At 50.9% G+C, this 26157-nt stretch overlaps 1 protein-coding gene across 1 annotated transcript in view; it reads right to left on the reverse strand.

Annotated features, from left to right (window-relative positions):
• Positions 1 to 4235: 4235 nt before the first annotated feature.
• Positions 4236 to 26157, reverse strand: part of VPS45 (vacuolar protein sorting 45 homolog) — a 49686-nt gene continuing 27764 nt past the window's right edge. Inside the window, exons 14-15 of the mRNA XM_034756430.1 lie at positions 25298 to 25429; positions 4236 to 5026 (exon numbers count right to left, since the gene is read on the reverse strand). Coding sequence (XP_034612321.1) covers positions 4939 to 5026; positions 25298 to 25429 — 220 coding nt within the window. The 3' untranslated portion in view covers positions 4236 to 4938. The remainder of the gene's footprint in view (positions 5027 to 25297; positions 25430 to 26157) is intronic.

A 26157-nucleotide genomic window follows, 5' to 3' on the forward strand; every position in this document is an offset into this window, starting at 1 on the left:
ACTGGGACTGGGACTGGGACATACGTCTTTCTGCTCCAGCGAATGGCTTGTAGATTAGCCCAGGTTAGAACAGGCCAAAGGTGCCTTTTAGGAGCCTGGCTTTGATGGGTGATTGTCTGCTGGGAGATGGACTGAGACCTAACAGCCCTAGGAGGGAATGGGGACTGAATTGCTCGCTTCCCCCTAGAGCTGGCCACACAGAGTAACCCACTGGTGTGTATGGGGGAGGCCCCCCCCTCTGCCTGGGAGATGAACCTGTTCTGGTACCAGCCAGGCAGGCTTCACTCTTCAGCTCACGCGGGAGCAGCTGATGCTTTTAGCTGTGGAGGTCCCCAGTTCAGTCCTCGGTCTGTTGGCCAAACCAAGAGAGGACTCGCCCCATCATGAAGTCAGTCTAGCTGCTGGCCACCTTTCTAGGCTGTCCCCGTTTCCGTACCAGGAACAACAGCGAGCGAGCTCAGCGGGAGAGGAAGAGGGCGTGAAGGATTCGATCACAGCTCGCCGCCTGGAGACAAACGCAAAGTATCCTGTCCTTAGAAAGAGAAATTACGCTCCCAGCTGTGCAGGGGCCTCCGCTGGCGCCGGCCCAGCCCAAGCCCAGTCTCTGTCGTTTCTGTTCACCTGGTTTTGAACAGCGATTTGTTTTTCCCACAGGGGAGGGCTCTGCCATGGCGCGCCAGGCTGACTGTCTGAGGCCTAGGGGAAGGGTCTGGATTCCCTGGGGCCGGGGGGGGAAGGGCTTCCAGGTGAGAGAGCCAGAGAGCCAAGGCTTGAATGGCCCATGTCTGCTTCGGATTAAACTGAGCTGTTGTTTACCATGACACTTCAATCAGAAAGGAGGCCACCTTACATGTTTTACTCTAATCTCAGCTTGTGGGAGGGGGGCGTTCTGATCCCACGGGCTGTTATTACTCTTCAGCGGGGGAAGGCGGGAGAACCTGGATCAAATATATGTGTGGGGGATGGGTCTGGCAGATTTCCCAACAGGCTTGCTTAACCCCCAAAAGCCTGCAGTTGCCAACCCCTGGGAAGGAGATTGCATACCCAAATGCAGGGGAAGGAAGATGCCTAGAGCTGGTTGCAGCTACAGAAGGGTCAATACACCATTGCAAGCAACCCCAGTGAATCCCCCGCACCAAATCCTCTGCGGTTGCTTCAGGCAATGCAGCTCTTTGCTATGGAGTGGAGCTGCCCACTCCCAGCGTGGCATCCTGGCTGAATAATCCAGCCAGGACATCTGGCTTCATTACGTCTGTCTGTCTCGCTCCTGGCTCCAACAACACTGGTAGCCCCTGCCTTTGAGCTCCATGGGCTGATAACACCGGGTGTTCTTGCTGTATGGAGTGGCTTAGTAAGCAGCCTAGACTTCCTAGATGCAATCCCCTCAACAAGGCCGGGAGATAAAAATCGTGCCAGTTCCCCGTTGCCACTAAAACCGTGATATGGGAGAAAGGCGGCGATCGTAACCCAGAAGTTGAACAGGGAGGATATCCTCAGTCGGGTGACGTTGTGGGAGCTCGAACCTCTTCCAGTGCCGCTGCTCTCACGTGTGTCCTGGAGCCGGTTCACAACATATGTACGTCCGCCCAATAGGTTCTTAAGTGGGTGGAGAAAGTCCGGGATCCGAATGTCCTTGCTTTGGGGAATTAAACCAGACAGTTATGAATTCAAACACCGTAAGAATGGCCACAGCGGGTCAGACCAGTGGCCCAACCAGCCCTATATCCTCTCTTCTGAGGATAGCCTGAGCTAGATGCTTCAGAGGGAATGAACAGAACAGGGCAATTATCAAGTGATCCATCCCTTGTCATCCAGTCCCAGCTTTTGGAAGTTGGAGGTTGCATCCCTGACCATCTTGGCTAATAGCCATTGATGGATCTGCCCTCCAGGAACTTACCTATTTATTTTTTTTAACCCAGTTATACTTTAGGCCTTCACAACATTCCCAGGGCAAGGAGTTCCACAGGTTGATTGTGCATTGTGTAAAGAAATACTTCCTTAGGTTTATTTTTAAATCTGATGCCTGTTCATTTCATTGGGTGACCCCAGGTTCTTGTGTTATGTGAAGGATAAATAACACCTTTTCTTCACACTATTTGATTTTATAGACCTGTCATATCCTCTCTTACTCATCTCATTTCTAAGCTGAACAGTCCGTCTTTTTCCATCTCTCCTCAGATGGAAGCTGTCCCATACCCCTAGTCATTTTGTTTCCCTTCTCTGAACCTTTTCCAATTCGAATATAGATTTTTTTTTTTTAGATGGGGCGACCAGAAAGCCCGCAGTATTCAAGGTGTGAGTGTACAGTGGACTTATATAGTGGCATGAGGATATTTTTCTGCCTTATTATCTATCCCTTTCCTAATGGTCCCTAACAGTGTTCGCTTTTTCCCCTCCCGCTGCACATTGCGTGGATGTTTTCAGAGAAGTATCCATAATGACTCCACCATCTCCCTCTTGAGCAGTAACTGCTCATTTAGATCCCATCACTTTGTATGTAGAGCTGGGATTATGTTTTCCAAATGTGCATTACTTTGTACTTAGCAATGCTAAATTTTATCTGCCAATTGTTGCCCAGTCCCCCAGTTTAGTGGGATCCCTTTGTAACACTCTGCAGTCCGCTTTTGACTTATCTTGAGTCATTTTGTATCATCTGCAAATTTTGCCACTTCCCTGTTAACCCTCTTAACACCCTCAATGTGCCATGATAAGAAGTTAATAACTCCTCAGGGTACGTCTATACTACCCGTCGGATCGGCGGGTACTGATCCATCTATCGGGGATCGATTTATTGCGTCTAGTGTAGACGCGATAAAATCGATTCCCGATCGCTCTGCCGTTGACTCCGAAACTCCACCGCGGCGAGAGGCAGAAGCGGAGTTGACGGGGGAGTGGCAGTGGTTGACTCGCCGCCATCCTCACGGCCAGGTAAATCGACCTAAGATAAGCCGACTTCAGTTGCGTATCTTAGGTTGACCCCCCCCAGTGTAGACCAGGCCTCAGACACTCTGTGCAGTAGCTAAGAGACGTTCTCTCTGTTTTACAAGGTGGGGACAGTGAGCTACAGAAAGACATGCTTGAGGTCACGCAGCAGCTTGATAACAGAGCTGGGAATAGAGCCCAGGTTCCCACTTCCGGTCCCTAACCCATGCCCCTCCCACAGCTGGGAGCAGAACCCGGGATCCCGGACTCCTGCTTCCCTGGTCTAACTGCTAGACCATTTCCCAGCTCCCAGGAGTCCAGCTTCCCAGTTCTAGCCTCTAGCTCATTCCCCTCCTAGAGCTGGGAACAGAACCCAGGAGTCCTGAACTCCAGTCCCCTCTTCCAAGCCCTAGATCACACTGCTGTGCACAGAGATTTCCGGCAACTTCCCCAGGATTCCCCTGTGGACAGGGGCAGATCCAAGCTTGCATCAGCTGGACTCTACCTTCCACTGGCTGCAGAGGAGAAATCGGACCAGCCAAGGGAAGCTGTTGGAAAACAGATACCGCGGCTGGATTACAGCGGACAACCTCTGCTAGGCCAGGGCCATGGACGGTCTGGCAGCTCCTGAACTGACGGCAGACGGAAGAGCAAGGGACATCGTCATGGGATCTCCTTTGGCACGAGCTGCCGGTGGGCTCCTTTCTGGTTCCAACACGGTGCATTCGCTTCTCCCCAGAATGCAACATGCTTGAGGTGGCATCTCAACCTCACAGCTGGAGCTGCCTTTAGGAACCACGTACCGGAACCAGAGCAGGGGCCTGCATGGCTCTCAAGGCCTGAAGTTAGTACGTTCTAACCCTCCCCGCTACCCCCTCAAGACCAAGAGATCTAAAGAGGTCAGAGCCCGAGGGGACAAGGGAGGGTAGGTTTTTGCTGGGCCGGATGGTCATAACAAAGCAGCTATGTTTCCTGTGCGGAAACGTTCCCTTACCGTGGGCTTCACACAGTGGCTGAGTCACTGGAAAGTCTCAGTTTAACTTAGAAGGATCTCAGAGGCTCGCTCCTATGAAAGGAGGTTGCTGTGATCCACTGGCCAGAATGGAGTCATCACACACTTCCACAAATAGGGAAACTGAGGCACAGAAGCAACTCCTCATTTGGGGTCACAGAGCCAGTGTCCACAGTTAGCACTCGCTATAGCCTGGCTGCCAGCCCTATGATCAGGACTCTGGCATGTTCCTCTCCCCCCTCTGCCCTGGGGTTAGAATTCAGGCTACGCTTCCCAAACCATCACAAAACCAAAACCGTCGTTTTTGCCAGAAAACTGAATTTTATTTTTATTAGTGTCACAAAAACTTTTCCCGATCACAACACGGGAACAGAAAGGGGGAAGGAGTACAGGGGCCCGTGCTGCTCTCTCCCCCCTTGACGCAGGGGCTCGAGAACAGGGCCAGTCAGGAAAGTAGCTAGTTTTGTGGATATTATAAAAAGGGGGGGGAGGGGACAAATATCTGGAATCATTTAAACTATAAGAGCTGGTCAGAGTGGGATGTTTAATGAACTTCCAAACATACAGGCCCAGGCCCTGAAAGTTATCGGTGAGGAGCTGGGCTGCAGACAAACAGAGCCAGGGGCTGCGAGAGCCCATCCAACCTTTACTTTGGAGGGACCAACACACACAGGAAACTGGAGATTCTGGGCAGGCCAGTTGTGGTTATGAAGAGACACAGAAGTAGCTGGGTGTTCAAAGGCGCTGGGCACCCACAGGTAACGTTTTCCTGGGATCTACGATTCCGCCACCTCCCTACGGTTCTTCCATCATGCCCCATTAGAGAGCCGAGCAGGAAGGTAACGCCGAGGATGCTGGGATTCCGGGCATGGCCCGGCGCGGCAGAGGCCATCTTGCGTGTCGTCCAACAGCAGGATGGACCGCAGGAGCACCCAGCGCTGCTCCGCCGCCACCTGGTCAGTCTGTGGGAGCTCCAGATGGGAAGCGGCGGCGGCCCCCCGCGTTCACCGCCTGCTGCTCGCTCTCGCTGTAACTTGAGAGCTCTCGGCGCCCCGGCCGCGGAACCCAGAGGCTGAAATTTCCTCGAGGAAGCTGCCAAGCAGAGAGTCAAAGTTAGTGGAACCCAGAGCCAGTGTTTCATTCTCCAGGCAGATAGTGCCTGGTTTTGAGCCTTCCCTGCAGGCAACGAGCGCCCTGCAAGCTCCGAGCCTACTCTCAGTTCCCCGGGATGTCCCCACCTTGCATCTGGAGAAACTGAGGCACAGAGAGGGGCCGGGACCTGCCCAAGGGAGTCTGCAGCAGAACAAGGGATAGAAGCCAGGAGTCCCCGGCTCCTACGGTCATGCTCAGTCCCCCAGACAATGCCCCACCTCACTAGCAGGTTTCCGCCAGACGTGCTGCTTCCTCTCCAAGGGGGAGGCCTAGAAGAGCCAGGTCACTGGGCGGAAGGGGGAGAACAGGTGGGCATTGGCAGTTGCTCAAGGTTTGTCTTCTCTACGGAGTGCACCCAGATCTGGGCTTGCCAAGCCAGCCTGCGAGCGCCTCCGCTACTCGTGTATCCCTGGGGCCGGCAGGGACACAGGTTTGGCTCTAGGATTTCTGGGGGTGTCAGAGAGGAGTTATGCAGGGGGAGATCATAGCAGCTTTCTTCCCTCTCCTATAATGGGCCTTGGGGATTTAACCCTGGGCACTCTGAAGTGCAGAGTGGGGGTGAGGGTGCACGCACTGCCCACCTGCTTGCATACACCAAGTACCATGCCAGGCCTGGGGGCTGACTGCCCTGACGACCAGCCCGCGGAGCAAAACCAACTGATGCTTTCACTCAGCCCAGCCGTTCAGAATTAAAACAGCAGGGCCCTCCTCCTCCTCCTCCTCCTCCCCCCAGAGGAGGGCTCAGGTCTCTCTCCTCCCCCAGGCAATGAACCACAACACTGCCTGATCAGGGCAGCATTTACTCATCTCCCCGGCTCTGCCCCTGCTCTCCCTTGCCAGGATCCACTCGCTGTGGCTTTTCCCGAGCAGCTGCTGGAGCAGGAAGAGGCGAGGGTTGTAACCTCCGGCTAATGCTTCCTTGACATTTCACGCTAGGGGTTGGCGGGGTTCCTGCGAGGCGGGCCCTCTGGCTTCTCACTGCTTCTCAGCTCCCTTGCCAGCCACTCGGCCGGACTTAGACACAATGCAAGGGTCTCTTTACTTCCCGGCATTCACAAGTCTATGCGTTCAATTGAGAGATCATTGGTTTAGATTTAAATAGTGTCCAGACTCCTTGGGAGCCCTGACAATTAATTCAACTGCAAGTCCCATTAGACAGAAGGCCCCAATTTGGCAAAGGGTTTAAGCACGTGCTTAAATTTATCCCTAGTGGGTACGGAGGGGATTGGCAGGGGAGCTTAAGGGAGTTTAGATTCCAAGGGCAGCTGAGTGCCTAAATCTCTTAGGCAATGTTAAAAAGCCCCAGACTTAAGTACACACGTAACTTTAAACATGTGCTGAAAAGTGCCAGTGAAGCCAGTGAGACATCAGCAGCACCCGAGTGCCTCCAGAGTCCAGGACCATTAAGCCAGGCTCATTAAGTGATCACATGCAGATGAGTAATTAACAAACCTGGCCATAAATCAAAACCCTTTCCACCCCACCCCCCGCCCCCAAACAGCCTTCAGCCTTTCCCCAAACCCTGCCAAACAAAAAGTGTAGGGAGCGCACCCTCATTACTGCGTGCCCAGATATCACGATGACGGTACAAGAATTTACACGGAGCAGGGTCTGCAAATCAGTGACCCGCTCCTTGGAGAACCTACCTGCCAGAGGCCAGCTCCTGTGAAACGCACGTGGTTGCCCCCCACAAGCAATCTCTGTGAAAGGAGCTTGCGATGCGAAGGCTGGGGTGGCGTGTTAGTATAATAATCTTCTGGGGAGACGGCAGCTCCCCCTGAGCGCGTGAGTTCAGGACACCTGGGTTCTACTCAGGACCGGCTCCAGGCACCAGCTTGTCAAGCAGGTGCTTGGGGCGGCCGCTCCGGAGAGGGGCGGCACATCCAGGTATTCGGAGGCAATTTGGCGGATGGTCCCTCACTCCGCTTTGGAGCGAAGGACCTCCCGCCCAATTGTCACCGCAGATCGCAATCGCGGGTTTTTTGTTTTTGGCTGCTTGGGGCAGCCAAAACCCTGGAGCCGGCCCTGGTTCTACTCCTGCCCCTGACTAGCGCACGCCCTTGGCCCATGACTTCCTCCCTCTGTCTCTCAACCTGCCCAACTGCACAGCAGGGGATAAAAGCTACCCCTCTCGCAGGTTGCAGAGAGTTGGATTTTCTGAAGTGCTTGGTAATGGCCCGACTCAGGGTAAAACTCCCGTCGGTTTGGACAGGAGCAGAGTTGGGGCAAGGCGGAACACTTTTAAAAGTCCCGCTCTTACTGCCTGCAAAGCGCTGGGAGAGCTGGTCGTGGGCAGGGAATTCACGGTTATCAAGCACATTGAGGCGTTACCGTTGAGCAGTGTTTGTTGTAGTGCCTCGTGCTCCCGGCTGAGATCAGGCCCCACTGGGCCGGGTGCTGCTTCGAGGAGTTGGCAGTTTCACCCCTTCTGTGATCAGACGGTCCGAAGAGGCTCGGATTATCCAAACCCCGAAACGCGCCCCTGCTGCCAGTGAAAAGGTTTGCTCCTGTTGGGAGCATGGAGTCACTTAGCAGCTGGGAGAAGGCGTAGGTGGAAGAGAAGGTTGCAGGGGGTGTGCTAGCAGGAGAAGCAGGGATGTGTGAATGTGGGTGCTTGGTAGAGCCAAACGGAGATTGTCTGCATTAAGGACCCAGTCAGGCAGCCTGACCCATCACAAATCACAGGGAAACTTAATCCGGACGAGCGCACGTGAGCGAGAGGCTAAACCTTAGAAACACATTGGTTTAAATACGTCTCAAAGTGGTTTACGGGTTGGGGCTTTAATTCAATCCCTTCAAGAAAAACAAACCCCCAAAGGATAACAGGCTAAAGCCACTTGCATTGTTTTTGATTCATTGTCGGCTTTTTTCTGGTTCCTGTGGTATCTAGAGGCAGTGTGGTCCAGTGGGGAGAGCACTGGACCAGGCCTCAGGACACCTGCATTCTGCTTCCACTTAACCCAGCCCATCATAATTAAAGAAGCAGGCATCCCCGCCCCAGCAGGCCTGGGTTCTGTTCCCAGCTCTGCCACTGAGCTGCTGGATGACCTTTGGCAAGTCATGTCCCTGCTCCGTGCCTCAGTTTCCCCACCCATCTTTTATTACCATCCCTTCGAGGCAGGGCCTGTGTCTGTGCAGCACCTGGCTGATGTGGCCCTGGTCTCAATAGGGGTCTCTCACACTACACCAATATAAATAATTATAGCACCGCGTTGCATCTGGATTGAGGACTATCCTCCCAGCTCCCATATGAGGCAGGGAAGGAGCGTTCTCCCCATTGTACAGACAGGGAACAGAGGCACAGAGAGGGGAAGTAACTTGGCCAAGGTCACACGGCAGGCAGTAGCAGAGGTTTGATTAGAACCCAGGAGTCCGGCCGACCAAGTCCCTTGCTCCAATCTTGAGACAACACTGCCCCCAACGTAGGTAAGGCAGGAGAAGAATCGCATGATTGGGTTGAAGTGCTGAGCCGGGAACACACCCCTTTAGCCCTGTATGTCCGCATGAGCACAGATGCGGCCAGAGGCCGAGCTGATGTACATCAGTGTTGCCCCGCTCAAGCCAATGGACTGACACCAGAGGGGATCTGGCCCCACCGACTCCAATGGAGCGATGCCCATTTACACCGGCTGGGGATCTGGCCCGGCACAGCCTTTGTGAAGCAGCTCGAGTTTTGAAAACAAAAGGGACGCCCCCCTGTAAGATCTAATCAGGACCTGGGCTGCATGGAGGATGGTTACGCACGCAATGTTCTACACCGTTACCAGGCTCTGGGTTGATTCATTCCCTCAATGCGCTGATCAAGTTACTTTCAGTGTTAAAGTCCCTTTAAAAAAAATAATAATCAGGTGACACTGCAAAACAAAACAAAAGTCCTGTGAAATGTTATTTCCCCCAAAATAGATCGTCAGAATCCGGGGCTGCCTGCCAAGGTGGTGAATCATGAGGCTTTGAAATCAAGCACCGAACCAGATGCAAATGCCTGCACCATTTGAAGCCCTGCATTCTGCAGCGGGTAACGTCCCGATTGACGGCGAGGAGAGCCGGGCCCGCGCACGCGGTGGCCGCTCAGTTCTTTGAATGCAGCTGTAAAGTTCCGCCTCCCCGTTTTATTTTTAGGTATTAAAGGCAGCAGATGGAATCCATAACAAAGCCACAGGGAATGACTTGCTTTTCGGTTTAAAGGGGACTCTTGCTCGTTAGCCTTATCCCCAGGAGCTGGATTGACAGCCTTAACTCGCCTTCATGCCAAAAGGGGCCAGAACTGGCCCCTTGGGAATCTCCCCATGGAGTGGCCCTCCCCACTTAGAGTGGAGCTGATGAGGGTCCTGCTCCCAGCCCCCGCAACAGAGGGTGGATCAGGGGCACAGCTACCATGCAGTGTGCTGTAGCTATCCTCCACTTCCCCGGGGAATCAGAGAGCAACTCAGAGCAGCCTTGAGGTTGCTCTAACTCCTACTCCAATTTATACGGGAGGCCAGGTGGGCCTCTGCCCAGACCAAGAATACAAGGAGCACAAAGGAGTCGTGAAGCCCCAGCTACAGGAACAAAGTGACTGAGAAGCAGGTGCCTATATCTATAAAGATCAGAAGCCCAGTAAAGATCAGGAAGCAGAGAGCTGGGCAAAGCTCTGCCTAGTTCACGTACCCCATGCCACACGTTTACTCCTACATCCATGTAGCTAGCACGGGTAACCAGCCGCCAGCTGCATGTTAAAAACCACATTAAGCACCAGATACTTCTTGTATCCACGCAGCTCGAGCTATGGGAGCTCTGCTGAGTAGGGACACCCTGGCTGGGGAATGGCACATGGAAAACAACAGGGCTATTCCTGTAACTGGGTAACTGGGTCACCCTGTACATTCCCTGGGATTAGCCGCAGCAGGATTGTGCTTAACCTGCGCCCTGGACCCGTTGGCTCCAAAGCCGGATGTTCCTACCACTCTCTCTCTCTTCTCTTTTTAACCAAATATCTGTTCTTTCCCCGCCACCTCCGGCAGCCCTGAAACTACCAGTCCAAAGCACACAACTCTCCAGTGCTGGAAAACAGCCTTACGGCTCCCTAGCAAAGGGTCACCCCTCCCTGTGAATTTCGTTAAAGGGGGGGAAATGGGTCTCTCCACCCGCAGCCCAAGGAAAGGGAGGGGGAAGGAACGGTGATGGCAGACCAGGGTTTTAACTGCCCTGGTGCAGTTTTCTCTTCCTGAGGTGCTAGGCAAGTTCTGAGAGCTGCAGGGTGTGGGCAGGTTTGCACAGAACAAGCCAGCAGAGAAATTGGTCAGGTGGGCCTGGCGGAACTGAACAGGTGACTCAGTAGGGGGCGCTCTTCCGTCCCAGTCAGAACTGACCCCAGTGGCCCAGCGTGGGATTAGGGGGTGCTGTGCTGCAGGACGGGGCGTGGGTGAGTCAGTCGTGGGGGGCTCTCTTTGGAGTCAGTGCGGACTCCAACGCTTGAGCATAGAGGTACGATGGAGCTGGAGATGCAGATTTTTGGAAATGAGGGAAAGCCATTGGCACATAGATGGGAACAATTCCAGGGAATTTCAGTATGAGACAGGACATTAGACTCCAGAATCCTGGCCAAATTCCAGGTCAGGGAACTCCATTCTAGTGGACTTCTCCCCCATTTCAATAGTGTACCACATTTCACTCCACGCCCAACACTGTTGAACAGCATTGCAGGTGGCTGTTAAACAGCTGCCATGTTCCACCCCAGAGGTGGCTGCCTTTCAGTGACGAGCGAAGGACTCTTGTGTACATGATATAGATAGTTTTAGAATCCTTCAGGATGGGAAGCAGTAGATAAAGACCTGACAGCTCTGGACTTATTCTGTTGAACGGATTCGCCCCGAATCCTGCAGGCAACTGCAAAGATTGTTAAGATCGAAATTCAGGACTGGAACCATGCCAGGCAGGGATATTTGCCTGCACAGTAAATAAAATTAAATAAATAAATAAAAAGGACTAAATTATGTATATATATAAAAAGAGGATCTGCCATTAATACCCCAAGCTTTTCAGCCCTTCCATTACTGTTCATTATGCTAAAGAAAGAAGCAGATGGGAGCTCGAGTCAGAGGTTTATATTTAGCAAGTGGTTCCACCAACGGGTAGATACAGCGAAATTGCCTTGAACCTAATCTTCAATGTAGGCCTGCTATAAAAGAATTTCATTAAGTGGACAGATGTGGCAGGTCGTCCCTCATACACCAGGTCTATCTTTGCAGTGAGTCACTGCCTGGTGTTCTTCACGCCCAGAACGTGGCCACAAAGGCCCTTTTACCTTTTTGATAAGTCATAAGGGTATTTTTAAGCAGATCTGCCAGCTGTAATTTAAAAACAAGGGAGGTAGCCCGTCTGATTTTATTATGAAGACATGGAAAATTCCTTAACAGGTATTTATACCCTGCTAGTGTTTTCCATCAGAGGCTCTGAAAGCATTTTACAGTCATGAATTTTCAGCTTTGTGGGGAGATGAGTAAATATGATCCTCTGTTTACAGGCAGGTTAACTGAGCCACAGAGAGGGTAAAGACCTGGTTTGCACTAGACTCACAGAACTGGAAGGGACCGCGAGAGGTCATCTAGTCCAGTCCCCTGCACTCATGGCAGGACTGAGTATTATCTAGACCATCCCTGACAGGTGTTTGTCTAACCTGCTCTTAAAAATCTCCAATGATGGAGATTTCACAACCTCCCTAGGCAATTTATTCCAGTGCTTAACCGCCCTGACAGTTAGGAAGTTTTTCCTAATGTCCAACCTAAACCTCCCTTATTGCAATTTAAGCCCATTGGCTTCTTGTCCTATCCTCAGAGGTTAAGAAAAAATACATTTTCTTTCTCCTCCTTGTACAACCTTTTACATACTTGAAAACTGTTACCATGTCCCCTCTCAATCTTCTCTTTTCCAGACTAAACAAACCCAATTTTTCCAATCTTCCCTCCTAGGTCATGTTTTCTAGACCTTTAATCATTTTTGTTGCTCTTCTCTGGACTCTCCCCAGTTTGTCTATATCCTTTCTGAAATGTGTCCAGTTCTGGGTGCCACAATACTCCAGTTGAGGCCTAATCAGCACGGAGCAGAGCAGAAGAATTACTTCTCGTGTCTTGCTTGCTACAGTCCTACTATTACATCCCAGAACGATGTTTGCTTTTTTTGCAACAGCGTTGCACTGGGGACTCATTTAGCTTGTGATCCCCTATGACCCCCATATCCCTACTGCAGTTCTCCTTCCCAGGCAGTCATTTCCCATTTTGTATGTGTGCAGCTGATTGGTCCTTCTACATGGAAGGAAACTGGGCATGCATGACTCCAGCTGAAGTCAAGGGGATCTGCAGCAGGGCAGTGCTACTACCCCGCATTGTACAGGTGGGGAAACTGAGGCACAGAGAGACAAAAGCGACTCCTTCAAGGTCACATGGGAAGTCTGTGACAGAGCAGGGACTGGAACATGCATCTCCTAGCTTGGGAGTTGGAGCGCCAACCACTGCACCATCTGCCCTAGTTCTGCACAGATACTCAGTCTGAAGGTCACACATCGGGCTGAATTCTCATTTCCACCAGAGCGATATAACCAGGCCTTAGTGCAATCAAGAATCAGTCCCCCTCCTTTTAGACTTGTGCTGATGACTTGCCAAGGTGGTGAGCACGGACACGAGCCAGGTCACAAAATAAGGCAGCGACACAACAGCGAGGAGTGAGCTGCAAGTACCCGAACAGAGCTGAGCCCCTAGGCTTCCAGACCTCTGCTCTAAACACCAGACCACAAAGAACGAGTCCTCTGCAAAACTCACACCCCTAGGTGTGGCTATGTCCCTGCCCAGCTGATCTATGCGCACAGCCCCTGATTCAACATACAGCAGAGCTCTCGTGTGACCCAGCCATTGGCATCTCTGCAGGCCAAGACATCTTCTAGTGCCGCCTCCCTGCGATGGCTTTCTGGCCATGCGTAGCTGCACAGGCCAAGCCAGGAGTTACCCCTTAGAGCTATGGTTACACTCATAAACTGGGCATGTGTCCACATCTCTCGGACACTATGGTAAGATCTGCATATCTCAAAGACGCTGATCAGATGCGACGCGATGCCCCTCCCATGGGAATATGGGGCACGTCTTCATTAAGGCAATTCCAAAATAATAATAATAAAAAAAAAAAATCAGCTGTTATTATTTTGCGGCATCCCAGGATAAAAAACACAAAACACACAGGCCTGCCAGCACTCAGAACCCCCGCCAAGCGACACCCCCTGTGATACGTACAGAGCGCTCCCGATCTATCATTCAGGAGAGGAACACGTGAAGCAGCGAGGCGGGCAGAGGAAGGGATGGAGACAAACCCACCGGGTTGGAAGAAGCTGCAATCTGGCCCTAGAAGCTGGCCCCGCGCTACTAAATATCAGCGGAAACTAACGCTGCTGAACGGTTCTCGCCCTGGAGAAACGCTACTGGCACCTGCTGCTGGAGTCAGAACCGCTCCGGGCAAACCGCCCAAAGAGAAAAGCGGCTTTCTTTGAACTTCATCGATAAGGCCTTGACCAGTGACTAAGGCGCTGGGATGCAGCGGGATTCTGTCAAGCCCAAGCTTGAATTTCAAATCCGTTGCAGGCAGGGTGTTGAATTCCACACAAAAGAAGTACGACGCTGATCATTTACCAATGGAAGGAGCCTGGGCCAAGCCCATGTGCTGTCCCAGTGGAGGAAGGTCACATGGAGGAACAGATGTCCCGAAAGGTCCCAATTAAATTTTAAATGGGAACGCACCCTATTCAGAGCTAAGTTACCGCTCTCTCTGTGTGCGCTCAGGCCTAATCCAAGCGGACACTTTAATGTTTAAATAGCTCCAGGCTCTACAGAGGAGCTGTTGCTACAACACTAATGCGGCTAACGTTGCAAATGTTTTAAAAGAAAGGGCAGGGTGCTGGAGAAACCCGACCCAGCGCTTTGCCAGCAAGGGCGAGCGCAGGGACGGCAGAGCACATCTTAAAGCTGCTGCAAAATGACATTTGCTGCAAACAGGGAGACAGGGATACTCGGGGCTCAATCCTGTGCAGCAGCCGGCTCCTTCAATGCCTGTTAACACTCAGCCTCTCTTAGGAGCACTAAGTACTTCACAGGATCAGGCCCCGTGGCCCCTGGATTCCAACCCTGCTGAAGCGGAGAGGGGTCCTATTGATTTCAACAGGCTTTGCATCAGGCCTTAAGGGATAGATTTCTAGGAGCCTAGCTCCCACTAAAGTTAGAAGATTTTATCTGCCGTTTTAGTAGCATTAAGGCCCGAGGGCCTCCAGGTTGGTAATATTCTAGCAAACAACCCCCCCGTTCCTTGTCGAATCACGGGCATTTCATTCATTTGCAAGGATGGACTCGATTAGTGGAACTGGTCACATTTTTGAAGTGTAATTTACTGACATGGAATTCCTTGGAATGCATGCTCCACTGCCACACACACACACACACAACTATACTTTGCTCACTTTGTGTATATATCCATACATGCACAGTGAGTGAAGTGTGTGTGTGTGTGTATATATCTATATTTATATACACACACACATATACACTCCCCTCCCCCCCAGCTCCGCCCAGCCAGATGCTCATTCCCGCTACGGTTCCTTTACGTTACACACAGATTTTTGCCCGCTTTAAGGCCCCTTTACATTGCCAAAGTGGAGCACAGGGGCCTTAATGCCAAGGAGAATAAAGGCTCCCACGCTGCAAAGCCGCCATTCCCCATACCTTCGGCTTACGCCTATACATCGTACAACGTGCGGGGTATTTTAAACAAACAGCACAAAGATACGCACCACAACACCACAACCAGCTCCAAAAGCGCATTCGTCTCCTGCTTAGTTAAAAACAACCAAGAAAGCAGAACGGCTTCCCCTGCCCCGTAGACACAGCCAGGGCCGGCTCTAGGTTTTTTGCTGCCCCAAGCACCTGCTTGCTTTGCTGGTGCCTAGAGCCGGCCCTGGACACAGCTGTTGATCAGGGAGTGTAAGCTGGACTGGTAAGGACAATGAAAGCGGAGAATTAACGTGCTCATGCTGGCTGCTCAGAGTATTAATATAAAAATCTCTTTGTTTATTGTGAGCGATCAGCCCTAATCCAGGAGGAATAACAGATAGTTCATTACAGGGAGGCCGGTGGATTACCAGAGGAGTCAGAATGTGATGGAAATACAATAAAACCCTGGGAAGGCTTCCTTGTATTAAACAGCTCGGTCACAGCCTTCGATCCCACTGCACTTTGTTAATAACCTCCTCTTCATGTGCAGTCAGTGAGATGGGGGTGAAGTGGAATTGTCTAGGTCAGGGGTTCTCAGCCTTTTCCTTTCTGAGCCCCCACCCCCAACCTGCTGTAAAAACTCCAAGGCCCACCTGTGTCACAACAACTGCTTTTCTGCATATAAAAGCCAGGGCCAGCTTCAGCTTTCTGTCCTGGGCGCCAGCAAGTCTAATACCAGCCCCCCTGAAACCTGCTCACAGCCCCCCAGGGGGCCCCGGACCCCTGGTTGAGAACCACCGCTCTAGTGCACAGATATCACAAAGAAACCCCAGGGGATAGATGTGTCTGATTCCCTCAATAATTAATAATGAGGAATCTGCCTTGTTTGAAGTTTGGGCTCAGGACAGTAACTGGAGGAAACTCTCTGGTCTGGGTTACACAGGAGGTCAGACGAGAAGATCAGAGGTTCTCTTCTGGCCATAAAAATAAACCAATCTACAAACCTCACATCCTGGGATTTCTAAGTAAGTTGCAAATATTTACACAAAAAAAGCGATGAATCCAAAAGGATCTGAAATTAGGACCGTTTGCCCTTTTCTCCGGAACAGATCATTAACAAATCCCCCAGACTCTTTAGAATGGAGCCGCTGTGGTGCCATAGGACGACATGGCTTTAGGGTTCTGTTCTTGCAGGGTCAATATTGCTCAGGAAATTTACCAGGTCTCGCCAGATTTAATATATAAAGTCCATTAGTAAATAATCTTACATTGCCATGGTGCTTTTTGTCTGAAAGGCTCCTGAAGTTTGTAAGGCACTAAAAGGAATTACGGAGTCTATCGTCCAAAGGCAAATCACCTCTGGGGTGGAACGCAGCAGTTGCTTTCAATGGACGGCAAATGCTTTGCAACAAGAAAAATGACGTATCCAATAGAGATGGCAGGAGGAATTTCAGGTGGGAAGGAGTATACAGCATTAGCTAAATTGAAAGTTAGCTGCAACACTGGGATTCGCTGAATTGTCTCAAGGGGTCAGACCCTCCATTTGATCTCTCACCTCCAGCAATACAGCTTCTCCTAGCACCATGGGGGGGAACATTGGTTCAGCACGAACCTGGGGAAGAATACCTCCTGCTGTGCTACCTGACCCTCTCCCTGTAGCGTGTCGAATTTTCCCCTCAGAGCTCTCCCATCCAAGTACTGGCCCACGACCAGCCCGGAATGGTTTATAAGACCAGAGATCACAGCCAAATGCAAAACGACGGGATACCCTGTCAGCCAGCTCCTTTCAATGCTTTGCTCACGTTGTTACAGACGTTCTCCCTGTGGCCTCATCCTGTATCACGACGCTTGCAGACATGCTGTAACTACCTAGAAATTCATGGACTGTAAGGTCTAAAGGGACCGTTGCATCATCTCGTCTGACCTTCTGTATAAACCCAGACCAGAGAATGCTTCCCACTTACCCCTGGACTGAGCCCAGTAATTTGTTTGGCTAAAGCAGCTGCCAGCAACACACCCAGTCTTGATTTGAAGACATCAAGAGCTGGAGACGCCACCACTTTCTTTGGCAGTTTGTTCCAACAGGGACTCTCCCTTGCTGATAAAGATTTGTGCCTTATTTCTAATTTGAATGTGTCTGGTGTCAGCTCCAGCCCAGGGTTCTTGCTCTGCCTTTCTCCGCTGGATTAAAGAGCCCGTTAGTACCTGGTACTTTCTCCCTGTGAAGGTCCTTATATTCTAAAGGAGTCACTGCTCAATCTTTTCGATACCCTATCTGGCAGGCGTTGTTCCATCACTCAGCCATGGCCTCATCTTCTGAGAACGCCCAGAGGGAGCCAGTTGGTGCCAGCTCTGAAGCGGCTGGCTTTTTGGGAGAGGAAAGCCTGGCCCCTGGGAACTGGTCTGAGACACCAACTCCTTTTGTCTATGTGACACCAAAGAACCATCAGAGAGAGAACTTTCAATCCCTACCAATCCGGGCTGGATCTGAACCGGTGACCTGCAGAGGAACAGGGGCGTGGGAAAGATGTCTGAGCTGCCTACGGCACTCAAGTTCCTACACTATGGGTTGGACCCTTCTGTGCCTTGCACCTGGTGTCAGAATTTACACGAACGAAGAGTGAGTGCAGAGGGGGTGTAGGATGCTGCTACTCTGATCTGGTTTCATTTTACCCCCACCATGCACCGGTGTGAATGACTCTGTAGGGCACAAGAGAAGTGGAAAACCAGACCTTTGTGTATTTGATGGTCATGTTGCCACAGCCACTTCCCTTTACTTTTACATCGAAGCCTCAGATTTTAATTAAAACTGTATTTTCTTCGTCACGTCACGGCTCCAGTGCACAGCTTGTCATCCACCGCGTTCTCTGCAGAACGGGAGTTGTAAAACGTCCGCTCTCCTTTGGAGACTGGTCCAGCTGACGGTATTTCCAACGTAACTGGCTTTTCTCCTCTTCCTGGTTTGCCTGCGATCTTGCCCAATCGTAGGAGTGCCGGAAGTGAGTCGCTTTGCTATCGGCAAGCTACGCATCCACAGAGAGACGTTATTCTCTTACCCAGGGTCTCGAGTAATTGTGCTCTGAGTCTTATCCGTGTCCTTGGTAAGCCTCCAGCTCTCCCATCCCAGTTGACCACATGCCGCACGTCAGCAATCTTGTGCAGTCTTTTAATAAGAAAAGCCCTGACATTTTGCCCAGACACGACTGTACCCCAGTGCTCTGCAGGTCAGAATCACAGGCCTTTTCAACTCCCTGGACAAAGCCTGCAGCAGCAAAGGCACGGTCCCGAGGCTACACTGCTAGACTAGGAATCGGGAGACCTGGGCTCGGCTCAGGTCACTTGGCCCTTCTCTATATCCTTCAGCTTCTGATACTTGACCTTCCTTTGGAAAATGCTTTGAGATCTACGGATGGAGAGCACTGATTTCATCAGCATTACGCGGATGCTTGCCTCACCCAGTGGGTGAAAAAGTGCAAAATAAAATAATCGAATCCATGTCCTTTTCAGACGAGGATCCCTGCTAATCCCCATCCAGGGATGTGTGGGCAGGAGCCTGCGAGAACACGACAGCCATCTTTTTTCTCTCCTCCTTTGAAATGCAAATGGTGTTACTGCATCCTACCTTTTCTGTAAATAATTCAGAGACGGCGCCAAGCGGCGGTCAGGCGAGAAGGCCTGACATTACTCGGTACAGCAGGAATCTAAGCACTGTAAGGGTGGCTCCAGCACTCGGCTTCTGGGATCCCGTACCAAAAAGACAACGTGCCAGGTGATTTACAAAAACCAGCAGCACTTTGCCTGGAGCTACAAGAACAGTCAGCATTCTGGCATCCTCTCGGGTGATCAGAGCAAAGAACCACTGTCTATACCCCGGTGTGGCATTTTCACTGACAAATTCCTTCTTCTTGACCCGTCAGCGAAGGCCAAATGCTAGATCAGTTTAATATCTGGCGTGCACCCTGGGGACACCCAGGTAGAGAGTGCTTAGATACTATAGTGATGGGCAGTGGTATAAATGTCTAAGAGAAGCTTTTCCATCTCTGTGGTTTACCTTCCTCGCAGGGCCCTGGTCATTCTAACACCGTCGCTACGGCTAATATGGGTCATCTCTTAGCAAGACTGCTCCATGATTAACTGAATCACGCTAGTGCCTAAAAGTCCCAGCCAGAATCGGGACCCCACTGAGCAAGGCCCAGACACAGAATCAGAGAGGGTCCTGATCTAAGGGTGTGTCTGCACTGCAATCTGAAGTGTGACTGCAGCACACGTAGCCAGACCTGCACTAGCACAGCTGAAAAAAAGCAGTTTAGATGCAGTGGAACAGCTGAAGCATGGGCTAGCAATGCAAGTACAAACTCTGGGTTCTGGGCAGCTTGTATGGTGTAGACATACCCTAAACAGACCCAGGGGGGGAAAAGAAACTGAGGCACAGACAGGGCAAATGACTTGCCCAAGGTCACACAACAGATTAGTGGCAGAGGTGGGAATGGAACCCATATCTCCTGATTCCCAGTCCAGTGCCTTATCCATTGGACCATGTGACCTCTTCTGCCCTCCTCTCGCCTAATCAATACGCTGCTGCCAAAGTCCTCTCTAGCCCAACCACGTCACCCCACTCCTCCAAGCCCTTGGCTGACTTTGATCTGTATCAAACAGAAGCTCCTTATCCTCACAACTTTAAGCCTACCATCAAACAGACAGGAAAACCTGGTTAAAGAGCCCTGCCTCCCCTCTGCTCTAGGGACACAGCTAGGAGATGCGGAGCTGTTCAGCAGAGCGTGTTAATGGTATTGCAACGACTTTGCAGAGCCTTTCCAATCCGCGTGGTCTCCAAGCGTTACAATGTACATGTAGTTTAGTTCACTGGTGAATCAGTTACACAGATCCTCTTTCAAGGCAGGGCTCAGCCTTCAATACTGGGTGAAAGTTATACCCGTCAGGAGAGCTCGGCTATCGGTTACGCTCTGCCATTGCTCCGTATTTCATTACGGCGCAAAGGCGGTCAAGCCATCAAGATTTGCAATGGGGCTTCTGTTATAAGGCTAATTTTGCCATTCACCAAAACATCTGATCAGTCTCAGAATGGGGAGACTGGACCTGAGGCAGAAGCTTTTCCCAAAATTTCAAGTGACACAAATTGGGGGTTCTGGGATTATGGCACCCTTAGAACTGTTCAAACACTTGAGCCTGGTCTCTACTGGCAAAATTACCTCTTGCTGACAACAGGTGTCAACGACGGGTGCATCGAGACATGGATTAGCTGCAAATGTAACACAAGATTTTCAGGACCGTTTCGGAAACAGCAATTAAGAGCTGGTACGGGATTCAAACGGAAGTGGGGACAGGACCTCGAGGCAGGTCCTACAAAAACAAATAGCTGCCGTGTGCTTCGAGCACGCTGGCTGAATGGCACCATGCAAGAGCAAAGTGATAGTGGTACAAGAACGAAGAATCGAACATTCAAGAGCGATGGGTCCAAAACATAGTCCCTTGTTCTAAAGTGCACCGTGGATTGTAGCTGAGTTGCTGAGGGGGAAAAGGGGAAGGGGGGACTCTGTCATCCTCAGGAGCAAGGCCTGGGATCATATTGTGGCCCCATCACCTGCAAGTAAAGGCATGACAGGAAGGATGGTCCAGTGGTACGGGGGGGGGGGGGATTCTGCTCAATTCCTAGCTCTGCCACAGACTTCCTGGGTGACCTTGGGCAAGCCTCTTAAACCTCTCCGTGCCTCAGTTTCCCATCTGTACAACAGGGATAACAGCACTGTCCTGCCTCACAGGGGTGCGCAGGATAAATACATGAAAGATGGGGAGGCACTCAGCTACAACGGTGACAGGGCCAGACAAGGACCTTAGCTAGACAATGTCCTTTTAACGGTGCTGTGCGATTGTCCAGGTCACGCAGGTTCTCCAAGCTGGGGAGCACCCTCCAGCCTCCTCCAGCCCTTCTCACGGCTTCTGTTTCAGGGTCATGAGAAAGGAGGGATTCAACTGTAGGCAGCGCATGGCCAAGTACGCCAGTAGTGAGGGGAAGATGTGCAGTGAGGGATGTGGCAGGACTAACTCACTAGCTGGAAAGGCTAAAGTTTCACGTCTCTGAAATAGAAGCCGCCGCCCCCCTGCCCAGTCTTCTCTGGTAACTGTCTCTGCCCTGCCCCCCCCCCTTTTTCCCCATGCACCCTGGGAAGAGCTTATATCAACAGCAATGATGGCACTTGGCAGGACAGCCCTCTGGGCCTCTGCAAAATGCGGATTCTGGATTGTCATCGTAGTGCTCCCAAGGCGTTACAGGACAGCCTGGGGTATGTGTACACTGCAGATGGGGCATAATTCCAGCTTGGGCAGAAGTCCATGCGCTAGCTCTGCTCGAGCGAGGGCGGTACAGAGAGTGGCACGACAGCCCTGGGAGCAGCTTGGACTAGCCGCCCGAGTACGTACCCAGGCTCTTAGATGGCGCTGTACTCTGGCAGCTAGTCTAGGCTGCAGCGTGGACACCGCCATAGATGTAGGCGATTAAGCTCAGGCCACGGCCAACCTCCTAGAGCGAGGAGCTTAGATACAGGCCTCCAAGAGTCATAGACCAGGAGTTCTGTTCCTGGTTTTAATACTGACTTGCCATTAGCCTAGGGCAACACCCTCCCCCCACTCCTTTCTCATCTGTAAGGCAGGGATAGTTACTACTTACTTCAGAGAGTCCCCCCCTGGGTAAGGAAAGGCTCCCTGTTCAGCACCACGCTAAGTAGATGCTTAACTCCGACAAAGCCAATGGGAATTCAGCACACGTTTAACGTTAAGCATGTGACTAAGTGCTTGGCTGAGCAGGAATGAACTTAAGCAGATGCTTAAATGCTTTCCTGAACCAAGGCTGCTGGGAGAGGCGGTAGGATTTAATTAGCCTGGCATTTTCCAAGGGGAGTTAAGTGCCTACCTCCTTTAAGCCCTTGGGGGAGAATCACAGCCTCCAGGTGTGTAAAGCGCTCTGAAATGATCTGACGGACGATGTTATAGAAGCAGTAGTATTAGGTTAGCTTCAATATTAAACAAGCCACTGCTGAGAACATTTTCCGGGTTCAGGCTCCTTTTCCAAACTAGAGATCTATAGGGTGTGGGTTTTACTTTGTTTCTCTAATTTGGGGGCCCAGGATGCTTATGGCATCTATCGCCTCTAAACATTCCTGGTGAATAGCCACCAGGTGGGAGGGCTTTGACCCAGTTTCCAATCCTGCAGGAAGCTGTCATTCAGCTTGGAAATGGATCTAAACAACCACAGGTGCATTGCCAGCCTCTGCGCCACACCCTGGGGTTTCTTGGCTTACACAAGCTCTTGCATTTGGGAGGGAATGTGCGTTGGGCTGCTTGCTGGGAATCAGAGGAAATGGAACACCAGGAAACTGGTTTTCAAAGTGATTCAGGGGCAATGGAGCCAGTTTACAGGCCGGGTGCATCTTTCCAATTTTAGCAATTCCCTTTTTCCTGAGGGCCTATTGGACAAGGAGCAGTGAGCAGGACTGCAAAGTACTTTATCTTTCAGTTTCTAGCAATGCCGTTTAGCTCAAAGGCTAAACGTGGAGAGGGGGGAGGGATGAGACTGGAAAGCTAGCTAGTTTGGGTAGGATTTGGTCACAACGTGGGCTAATACACACTCGCCTTTGTAGCCCAGTTCATAAGAACCACTTGCATCTGGACTGGTGTCCAATTCGAGGGCTTTATTAACTGGAGGAAAAACTAACCGATTTCAGAGCGGACACTGCTGCACATATGTGAAAAAATATGTTTGGTGGGAGTGGGGGTGAAAGCCACTGGATCGTGCAATACGATACAAATTATTGCTGTGCAACCTGAATATATCTCGCGGGAGACGGAGTTAGGATGGAGGTGCAGAAATGAGGCATTTAATGAGCAAATATGCGTCTATATGGCCTAAAAACCAAGCCACTTTATTATCTCTGCCTATACATACACTCTACATTTGAACTCCGGCCTTAGAGGCACAGATCCTGAGGCCCCGGTGGCCATCTAGTCTGGGCTCCTGTATAGCACAGGCCAGAGAACTTCCCCAAATTAATCCCTAGAGCAGAACTTTTAGAAAAAACATCCAATTTTGATTTGAAAATGGGCAGTGATGGAGAATCCTCCCGACCCTCGGGAAAATGTTCCAGTGGTTAATTAGTCTCACCGTTAAAAGCGTGCACCGCATTGCCAGTCCGAATTTGTTTAGCCTCAACATCCAGCCATTGGTTTGTCAGACCTTTCTCTCCCAGACTGAAAAGCCCATTATTAAATATTTGTTCCCCCTGTTGATACTTAGAGACTCTGATCAAGTCCCCCCTTCACCTTCTCTTTGTCAAGCTAAATAGATTGAGATCCTTGAGTTTATCACGATCAGGCTTAGTAACAGAAAGATCAAAAAAGTGTTCAGGAATCTAACTTTTTATAATGCACTCCATTAAGTGGATGTACACACACCCACCCACACACCCACCAGGCTCTCTTATAAAGCTGTGTGAAACTTATGTAAGGAAATCCAAGTGAAGCCAATTACACATTCAAAAACCTGAATCGAGGCCATGAACCTCTGCCATGGTGCCTCTATGAAAATCGTCCACTTAATAGCTTGAGGGTCAGATGGGGTAGTTGGCATTTAGTTTAAATATTTATTGGGCTAAAATTGCGAGAGAGAGTGTGAGTGTGAGTGTGAAATTGAATGTACCCAAATGGATCCCTCCACAGGCTTTGATGTCATTTAGACTGCAAGCTCTTCTGGATGGGGACTGTTTCATCCTGTGTGTTTGCACAGAGGATAGCACAATGGAGTCCTGATCTAGGCCCTACCAGAGATAGAGGCTCACAAACTTTTCGGAAAACTTGGTCCAGCTGGTGAACAAACCTGGGACAGATTTATGGCTTCAGCAGTCCGTCCAACCTTGTGGGTTGGATGGCTGGACCCAAGAGCAGACGTGGGTCCTTGGGGCGTGGGGGCGTGCACTGCAGGCCAGTTAGAGTGTCTATGAGAACGTTAACACTCAGGAATTGCAGAATGTGAGGCAGAGATTTTCAAAGCTGTCTAGGGGATTTGGACGCTCCACTCCCGTTCATTCTAAACAAGTCCCATTTGCCCAAAGCCCTTAGTCAGCTTTGAATATTGCAGCCTGAATGTTTAAATGTAACATCGCCTTAATGATACGGTTTGCATTTACGTTTAATGAGGTCTAAGCCCCCCCCTCCATCCATCCCTACAGAGCAGAGTGGGACTGTTAAGTTCAGAGCAGCTGTTGGACAACTCCAGGGACTGCCCCAGCTCTTAGATTTCACCACATTTTCTGATAGAGCACATGGGATGGATTCAGGTCACCTGTCACATTCCTTCTAACTTTACCCTCCTGTTCCCAATCAACTGATTGGCTACCGGCCAAGGAGACTTAATTATGAAAGGGGAGAGAATGGGATATTTGGAGGGATGTGGAAGAAGAATTGAAAGAATTCTTGGTTCTCTGCTTAGCTTGCAGCTGGCATGGGAGAGAAGGAAGTACTCCCGTCTGTTCCCCCGCCCCCTGGCAGGAGCTGGTACAGATGTATGGTCTAATTTCCCCCTTATTAGGATAAGGGAATCCTGACTTGGACGCTTTGATCAGCACATAGGCCTGTGAAATGGTGCCCATGTTTGGAAACTGGGCTCGTAAGTTTCATCAGCTGATCACATCACACAAGTCCCAGTTGTTTTCTGGAGAAAGCAAGATGGTATTCGTAGGAACTAACAGGGAATTTTAGGATTGATCACCTGCTTCATTGCTGTGGAAATGCTATGCCATCGGCACTGCCCAGCACAAACCCACTAAGAAATTAGTTGCTTGGAATGTTTCAGGGGCGGCACCGGCAACATAGGAGCAAAGAGAATTAAGGGTGATCAGCACACCCAAGAGTCTTGCAGGATCAAGTCTGCACAAATGACTCATCTCCTAAGGGAGGAGATTGAGGTGCATGGTGGGTTGGGAATGAAAGCTCCTTTCGTAAGAGAGCAATGCGAAGAGCAGTCGGTACTGCGCGGATCTGCAGAGACTGCAAGCACAGAGCCTGCTTCCGATCTCACTTACACCACTGGAACCCAACTGACCTCAGCAGATTCACTGCTGATTTATGCCGGAGCGACTGAGAGCAGAATCAGGCGTGTGGTCTGGATTTCCGGGCATTCCCTTACCTTCCCATTCATACTACAGTGGGCAGCAAATTCAAAGCAGGAGAAACTATGCACATACGCCTCTCTGTACCCAGAACTTTTATCTTTGACTTTCCAGTTCCTTAAACCTTCAGCCTGACAATCTCTCCCAGAGCCAACAAGGCACTGGGGCGACACCTAGCAGGCAGGGTGGTTAGACCAGAGATCTGACTATTCAGGGGTGCCCTGGGGCGCTGAAATTCTCCTCTGTGTCACAGATCTAGACTCAGATCAACCATTTTCAAACCCATGGGACAGGGCTCCGGGCATCGTTACCTTTTCGTGTTGTGGATGGTGGTCCCGCCCAATACGATCCGGACTCCAGGGGTGCCGCGGTTAAGGTTATACACAGTTAACGCCTCTTCATAGGTTGCTCCTCCAATGATAAACACAATAATATCTTGAGGCCTGCAATGAAAAGGGAGCACTCTTGAAACGGAGCAGGACAAAGCATTAGACAACATAGCCTAGGGATAAATACCGCCCTGGCCAAGGACACGGATTGAGCAAGCCAGTGGATGTTCCCTATAATCGAAGGTCTGTGACGTACAGGGCCCTGGAGGGGGCAATGATGCAGTAGCACATAATGTGGCATTTAAACAAACACGTACACAACGTGCTAACGGTTCTGAAAAAGCAGTAGCACCTCGAGCGACGCCCAGGCAGGATCTGTATTCTGCCCGGGCTCCATCGTGACACATCCTCCAATGTTTAATGCATGAGCATGACCCTGCTGCGGCTGTTAAATTAAAATCAATTTAGGAGTCAAATGAGGGCAGCGACCCGTCTTGGTTTTGGCTCGAATCAGCTGCAGCCTTTCTGGCTCATTACGGAATCGGTGGGATTAGGCCTAGTTCACCTCGGAGATTATAAATCCCTAAGGAGCCTAGGAACACAGGATTTTGCAGGGAAGTCGCAGGGCTGGGCTGCCTTCACCTGGGTACATGCAGAGACAGACACATGGCCCTGAATATTTTGACTTCCCCCAAGAAAGCCGGCACCTCGATCTCTTCCTCCTCACCTCCCCTACCCCATTTCTCACCCCCCCACCAAGTCACCCAGTTGGCTCAGAGGTACAAGAAGTTGGCCCTGGCTTGTGAGCCACCTTTGCTGTTGTATAAAAGATCTGTGAACCC

Source organism: Trachemys scripta, chromosome 24, assembly GCF_013100865.1.
Source record: "Trachemys scripta elegans isolate TJP31775 chromosome 24, CAS_Tse_1.0, whole genome shotgun sequence".
Classification (NCBI taxonomy): domain Eukaryota; kingdom Metazoa; phylum Chordata; order Testudines; family Emydidae; genus Trachemys; species Trachemys scripta.